Source organism: Myotis lucifugus, unplaced genomic scaffold, assembly GCF_000147115.1.
Source record: "Myotis lucifugus unplaced genomic scaffold, Myoluc2.0 scaffold_38, whole genome shotgun sequence".
Classification (NCBI taxonomy): Eukaryota; Metazoa; Chordata; class Mammalia; order Chiroptera; family Vespertilionidae; genus Myotis; species Myotis lucifugus.
Window position 1 is genome coordinate 93,701 of NW_005871086.1, and position 8,192 is coordinate 101,892.

The 8,192-nt window shown below is 40.6% G+C and overlaps 2 gene segments (V, D, J or C); both read right to left on the reverse strand.

Annotated features, from left to right (window-relative positions):
* Positions 1–259: 259 nt before the first annotated feature.
* Positions 260–979, reverse strand: LOC111825730. The segment is given in 2 exon segments: positions 260–768; positions 928–979. Coding segments are annotated over 2 exon segments (561 nt in total).
* A 6,223-nt stretch (positions 980–7,202) lies between these two features.
* Positions 7,203–7,729, reverse strand: LOC102430288. The segment is given in 2 exon segments: positions 7,203–7,519; positions 7,648–7,729. Coding segments are annotated over 2 exon segments (363 nt in total).
* Positions 7,730–8,192: the final 463 nt, after the last annotated feature.

An 8,192-nucleotide genomic window follows, 5' to 3' on the forward strand; every position in this document is an offset into this window, starting at 1 on the left:
CTTGTATGCATCCATATATCCATAACTAATGGACATAAGACACTGGGGGGTAAGGGAGGGCAGGGCTTGTTTAAGGGTTGGGGGGAGGGGAAAGGACACTTATGTAATACCCTTTGTAATACTTTTAGTGAAAAATAAAAATAAAAATTAAAAAAAATAAAATAAAATAGTACAAAAAAATAAATAAATAAAGTAATTTAAAGTAAAAATGAAAAAAAAATAAAGCCTCAATTTCAACATAAAACATTACTAACTCCTTTCAAGAATCCATATGCAATAGCCATTCAACAAAATATTTTAACACTTCCTGGGTCATCTTGAAACTAACCTTCCTATTATGTGTTTTTAACATACAACACATTAGATTCCACTTGCAGACAATTTCACAAATGCTGTGCTTGCAGGTCTGTCCCAGGCAGAGGGGGCTGCCCCCTCGCAGGTTTGTGTACAGGATGCAGGTGCCTGGGAAGCAATGTGTACTCGCTGCACAGAAGTAGACGGCTGAGTCTCCAGGTTGGGTGGCTGTGATGTGCAGGGAGAGATGTTTGGCCGCCTTATTCAAGAAAACAGTGAGTCTTTCATCTTCGTTTATGTCCTTATTTGAACGAATGTCTATACTGAGCTGGGGACCTTTTCCAGGTTCTTGCTTATACCAAGGAAAGTAACTTGAGGTACTATCTGAATAAGAACAGTTGATAACAGCGGTGTTTCCCTCCTGGACATTCAGGGTAGAAGGATGCTGATCCACTTTCTCTCCATGGCTGACCCCTATGCAGAAAGAAAGAGTCAGAGAAAGAGGAAGAGTGACCAGATCATTAAACTTTATCATTTTCTTTTTATCCAGTAACTAAGGGACCCTGAATAAAGCCAGTGTTGCTTCTAAAGAATATCCACTAATACATTGTTTCCCATAAACCCTCAACTCACGGTCCAGCAACAGCCACAAGAACATGAACAAAGCTCCAATGGACGTCTTCATCATTCTTCCTACTCAGGAGCAATTGTGGACCTGCAATCAGAGCCAGGGGAGCTACTGCTGTTATCAAGTTACCCCTCCTTTCCTCTGACCATCATAGGGGTTTCTCACATTCTACCCAGCCAATAAGGAAAAGACTGTGCTTCTGCCAAAGCCTGTTCATTCAGAATCCACTAAAATGCACCCTCCACATGTTCTGCATCAGCACAGGTGCACTGCCATCTTGTGGTGACATTCACAACTACTGAACTTGCTGTTAAATGTTCTCTTACCCTGTTTCCTATGAGAGATTCAGACATGCAAAGGCAGCAATAAGTGAAACTAATTAACTTTTAGACCAGAGATTAAGGAAGACTCTAGAGATTAAGATTTATATCCCTGAACACTACTCAGTCATTGTTAATATGTTGTAAAAAGGCAGAAGCTGTTGGGTTTGTTCAATGATGGCCTGGGATTACAGGTTTGAAATCAGGAAAGCACCATGATTCACTCTCTTACACAAGAAAAAAATGAAATCTGCAGATTCATAAAATATAAACACATGAAGTTTATTCTTGAGGTGGTTTCTTTTTCTCATATCAAATGGATGGCATATCCTAAGATGCAATTACTGACTCATATGCTTAGTGGAATTTCTTCTAAAGTATAAAGCCAACTCTCCTAGCATGGATTCCTGCCTCCCTGGCTATTGCTGGATCAGATTCCATATTCTATCACTTTTCTCCCAAACTCCACTGCAATGTTCTTTTCCCTAGACATTGATAATGTCCCTCAGTCCTGTGAGTTTCCAGAATTATCTTTTGCTGAAAAAAAAAAAACCCCTTTCTCATCCATTTGAATTTCTTGGAATTTTATGATTACCTCTGAGAATAAATCCAAGAGAAAGTAAATATTGTCTATGTCTGCAAAGGGAATAGTATAAACAGAAAGTGTTCCTGTCTTGTGTCCTGCTGCCCCATGTACCTCCTTTGCTCACACACATGTTCCATCCCATAAGTGGATGGAACTTTAAAAGCAACAGTGTTATAAAATTGCAAACCTGAAACTTATATAATGTTAGTAATCAATGTCACCCTAATAAATTTAATTTTAAATGATCTAAATATGATATTTTGTTGGTAATGTATATAAACACATTGTACAAATTTATCAAAAAAATCACTTGAAATAGGTGGTTTTAAAGACTGTTCTATATCAGGTAGCTCAAAGTATAAGCTCTCATGTTACCCCGTCTTTAATTATCCTATATAATAATAGCCTAATATGCAAATCGACCAAACGGCAGAATGACCGATGGAACGACTGGTCCCTATGATATGCACTGACCACCAGGGGGCAGACGCTCAATGCAGGAGCTGCCCCCAGCCCACAGGCCCTGACCTGCAATGGTGTTGAGGGGCAGGGCAGACGAGCGGGCAGCACCAGGCCAGCCAAGGCTAGTGCCAGCGGGGGCCCCACAATCACCCTGCTAGTTGCCCCACAGATTGGCCCTGATCACCAGCCAGGCCTAGGGACCCTACCCGTGAACGAATTTACTGCACCAGGCCTCTAGTTTAATAATAATGTTAATTTAAGCAAGTCACCTATACTCAACAACCCTCACTTTATCCATACGTAAAATGAGAATGTGCATATTTACAGGGTGCTATTTGTACTAAATAAATAACATATACAATAAGCTAGATAGAGTGTTTGCCACTCAATAAAATTATTTTTTTATATTTGATATTTCCAGGAGTGAATAAGCTTAATACAAACTTTAAAAAACATTTCACAGGCTCTCTTCCTTTTTCCTTGAAAGTAGAACCATCTTCAGTTAACTGAAAAAGCAGAATAATCTCTTCATGCTTTTTTTTTTTTTAATCCTCATAGGAGGATATTTTTGCCATTGATTTTTTTTTTTTTTTGGAAGAGTGGAGGGGAACGAGGAGGGGGCAGGAGAGAGAGAGGAACGCTGATGTGAGAGAGACTCATCAATTGGTTGCCTCCCACATGCACCCACACACACACACACACACTAGGGTCAGGGATGGAGCCTGCAACCCTTGACCAGGAATCCAACTGCTGACACTCTAACCACTGAGCAACCGGCCAAGGCTCTTCCTACTTCTTGACCACCTTACATTTTTCCAAGCCTTTTCCATCAAAGTAATTTACATGTCATTTATGTGCTGCCTGCATTGTATTTGGCATTTTTATCGGTTATCTTAATGGTTCCATATAAGAGTTTTTTACCTATAAAGTGTTTTCAGTGGGAAAATAAGGCCCAAAAATGGTGAATGACAGAGCTGAAGAGTCTAATTTTAGGACAGAAAAGAGGTTTGGAACATAAATTTGAAAACTCAAAGATGTGCAAGGCTAATGTGGGGCAACATGCCTGCCCGTGGAAGGGGTGGGGCTGCAGGCCCAGCTGCAGTTTGGGTACAGGCTGCAGATCACCCGGCAGCACTGTGCATCTGCTGCACAGAGGTAGGTGGCTGAGTCCTCCAGTTGGGAGGCTGTGATGCTCAGGGTACTGTACCGGTCCTTAGTATTCAGTGTGGAGCTTAACCTTCCACTGTGCTTTGTCCCTGAAGCTAAATAAAACAGATTGATGAGGCCGCCCCCGGGATTCTGTCGGAACCACTGCACTTTGGTCACTGTGGTAGAAAAATTGCACCTCAGAGTAGAGCTGGTTCCCTCCTGGAGGCTCAGGATTGAAGGACTCTGCTCCACCTTCATCCCTCTCACCCCTGCTTGGAAAGAGAAAAACAAACACATATGAGGTCACTGGGGATGATTGATACAGTTTCTAAACCTGTAAAATATCCCAAGAAACACCAGACTAGGAGCTCTGTGTCAGCTCTGCCTTCCCCCTTCTATTGACAGCTGTGGAACACTCCCCAGCTCCCCATCTGGGACTCACAGCAAACCTGGGCCCACAGAAGCCCCAGCAGAGCCCCCAGGTGTCTCTCCATGACGTCTTGCCAAGTTGCTGTGGTGCCTTTGCCCCTGATCTGGAGGGTGTAGAGTCCTGGCCAAGGCAAATTTTGTTCCTGCACTCAGTGTGTTTCACCAGACTCACTGAGGACCAATCACTTCTCAGCTCTGTCATTCATCTTAACAGCAAACTCCACCCACATTGGCCCAGTGAGATGGCACAGTCATCTCTCCAAAATTGTGAATACAAACAGTGCAGGATTATAGCAGTCAGTATTTCCAATAAATGAAGGTATAAGCTGGTGGTTTTTCTTAAAGCACATTATATAAGAGAAGTTTCTGGAATAATGTATGAGGAAGGGTGGATAGTGTTTCTAGATTATCAGTGTTTCAATGGGTTATGTAGAAACTTGACAAATCCTATGAAGAGTGACCCAGTTCCTAAATTGCATAGTTTGACAGCTATATATATATAGCTGGTTTGTAATTCGTTCAACTAGCCACTGGAGTCATTCTAAAGATAGTAAATCAGCAAGAGAAAAAGTAACCCAAGGACTAGGAGTGGGATATAGTGGGGGAAATGTTGTAGAATAACACATACACATTTATTTAAAGACTAGAGGCCCAGTGCATGGATTTGTGCAGCAGTGGGGTCCCTCGGCCTAGCCTGCGCCCTCTCACAGTCTGGGACTCCTTGGGGGATGTCGGATAGCTGGTTTCGGCCAGATCCCCGCAGGCCCAATCCAGACAGGAGGGAGCCCGATCCTGTGCATTGAGTGTCTGTCCCCTGGTGGTCAGTGCACATCATAGCAGTTGACCAGTCATTCGGTCATTCAGTCGCTTAGACTTTTATATATATAAATGCTGGCCTAAGAACAGAGATACTTTACATTTCCTAAGTCAACAGAAAGAAAAAAGACTATGTTAACAATGCAATAGCAGACAGACTACAAGAGAAAAGAAAAAAAAGAGCTTGTAATGCAAAACCAAAATATTATAAATGAGTCCAAATATATCAGAAATCAAAAATATATAAAAAAGAGATTATTTGATTGAATTGAAATTAAAAATTTTGCCACATATTACTTAAGAGACAATCCTAGAAGAAAATAACCATCAAAACTGAGAAGATAGGATGGGATTCTTCCCCTTTGTGTGAAAACTGAGGCCCCTCCCTCACCCACCACACCCACCAAAGAGCTATCCCAAAGAAAGGTCAGTTCTGCTGAAGACAGTCATGGGGGAATCCAAGAGAACACCAAGTTAGTGAACTACATTAACTCCTACATAGGTGAGATCAGAGGGGGAGGGGAAGAAAGAGATTCAAAAAATTAATATTCAACTTGTGTGGACATAGAGAGCATTATGCTAAGTGAAATGAGTCAGTGAGCAAGACAAATACATACGATTTTACTTATATGTGGAATCTAAAAAATGAAATAAATGAGCAACAAACAGAGAACAAACTGATAGTTGCCAAAGGGATGGTGGTTGGGGGATGGGTGGAAAAAGTAAAAGGATTAGAAGTACAAATTGACAATTACAAAATCATCACAGGGATGTAAAGTTCAGCATAGAGAATATAGTCAACAATATTGGAATACTCTGTATGGTGCCAGGTAGGCACTAGACTTGTTGGGGGGATCACTTTATTAGTTCTATAAATGTTTATTCACTGTGTCATACACCTGACACTAATATAATATTAAAATTCAACTGTAATTGAATGCAAAAAGTACTTTTAAATGAATAACCAGATAGAAAAGGGAAGACAAATAAAGGAAAACTGTTAGAGTTGAAACACCAAGTAGAAAATAAGAAGTGGATGAAATAAAATTAAGAAAATTCTATAACTTGATATAGCAGAGAATAAAGAAGCCAAGTGTTAATAACAACTTTTACATTTTTTTCAGTGGTCCCTCAATCTTCATTATTTTACAACTTGGAATTTTTTATCAACTATTTATAAAAGTACATTCTAAACCCTCTAAAAACACATTAAGAGAAGGTGAAAAACACTCAGTATCAAAATTGCGTATAATTATTCTGTGCGCAAGTAATTAGTGGAAAGTTGAATCAAGGGAGGCATTAACTGTCTTTATAAACCTCACATTTATTTACTAAAAGGGTCAATTTTAATATCCTACTATGTGAAATATATCACAAAAAGAAATTTGGACAAATCTCAGAGGGGAGGCAGGGGTGAGAGGATAGGAAAGGAGAGATTAACCAGGGAATGTATATGTATATATGCTTAGCCCATGGACACAGACAGTAGTGTGGTAAAGGTCTGGGAGGGACTGGTTCAGGGTAGTGGAACTCAATAGGGTAAAATGGGGGGTGGGGGTATCTGTAATACTTTCAATAAAAATATTTTTTTTAAAAAAAAGAAAATCTAGGGAATTAGAGAGCAACCAAAGGACTTGTATGCATGTCTAATAGCATAACCAATGGACACAGACACTGGGGCGGTGGGGGTTTGCCCAGGGTAGGAATGGCTGGAGGGGGGTGGGGGTCAATTGGGGAAAAGGGAGACATATGCAAAACTTTAGACAATAAAAAAAGAAAATAAACATCTATGTTTCATAATTTGTGTTAAAGTAAAAAAAAGAAAAAAAAGAAAATTTAGTATGTAAAAAAAATTTGGAGTCATACCAATAGATATAAAATATATTAAACATTTTAACAATTTATCTGTTTTTAATATCCATGTTTTAGTGCATTATCTATATATAAGAAACCCTAAGTGACTGACCATCCTACTGTTCAACCATTCAACCAGTAGCTATTATACACAATGACCACCAGGGGGCAGATGCTGAACACACAGGCATGGAAACATGGAACAGACTGATGAATCTCAGAGAGAAAGGGGGAGGGGGAGAGCAGGAAGAGATTAACCAAAAATCTTATATGCATACTAGAGACCCAGTGTGTGGATTCGTGCACCGGTGGGGTCCCTCGGCCTGGCCTGTGGGGATCGGGCCAAAACCAGCAGTCCAACATCCCCCGAGGGTCCCGTATTGCGAGAGAGGGCAGTCCAGGTCAAGGACCCCACGGGTGCATGAATCTGTGCACGGGGCCTCTAGTTTATCAAATAAAAGTGTTCCTTTGTCTTAGATACTCCCATAGATAATTGTGCATGGATATCTAATTATCCTAACAACTCTATTGATTTGCTTAAAAGGTCAGAAATTTGAATTAAATGTACTGTGTATTTGATGTTAAATAATAAATCCACCATAGTGGATAAAACAGTCAGAGACCCTCAATAGCCAGCCTCCTCGTTGCTGCTCAGAGTTTGTGCTCAGCTCCCACTGCAGTTTGTCACTGCGTCACTCAGTGCACAGTAGTACATGGCCGAATCTGACTCGCAGACTGAGGCTTTCTCCAAGTGGATGGTATTTAGTTGTTTATGGGATGTGGCTTCAAATCCTTTGCTGCTTCCCTTCTCATTGGCCTTTGTGGCTTTCAGGAGCTGCGGACCTTCTCCAGGATACTGAGCATACCAGAAAAGAGTGGGATACCTTGTGGTTTCATAAGAGCAGTGCACAGTCAGGGAAGCTCCTTCCGAAAGGGTCACTTGACCTTTTGTCTGGGTCACCGAGTCTCCACGGGTTCGTCCTGGGGAAAAATAGAAGAGATCTGTGTCTCTTCAAGTTGGGCACAAAGCTCTTAAATAAAATTATGGTTAAAGAATTTGCTCACATAACAGAAGAAAGAGTCCATGTATTGAGAGGTGTGTTACTTACCAAGCACTAAGAGTACCACAGTGACCAAGCCCAGAGAAGAGTTCATCTCTAGAGTGTCACCTAAATAATGTTCTTGACTCTTAATATGAAGAAATTTTGAAGTCACAGTGAAAAGATAAATCAAAGCCTACATTTCACACAAAAAATGTTTGTGTTGGGATGCTGCACCCCCTGGTGGACAGGGACTAAAATGAGATGCCTGTTTCTCAGTCTTCCAAAGTCAACAATATGTTCCAAGCACATGAAAGTCTTCACATGGCCCTTGTAAATCTGAACAAGAGCTGTCGTAACCTTCAAGGTTTATTTTGTTCTCAGGCCACCACCTGACATGGAAGTTCTTTAACAAAGCATGATATTTCTGTAACTGGGAAGATAACATTCTGATCATTTTAATACAATCCTTTATACAATTTTTTATATTCTTACGTATCCTGTGTGACAGCCTATAACCCATGAATGTTAGAAAGACATTTGAGTTGAAATGAGAGGAAGGATAAAGAAGTAAAGTCATTATTGAATGGTTCTATGTTTTGCAGCATGTAGAA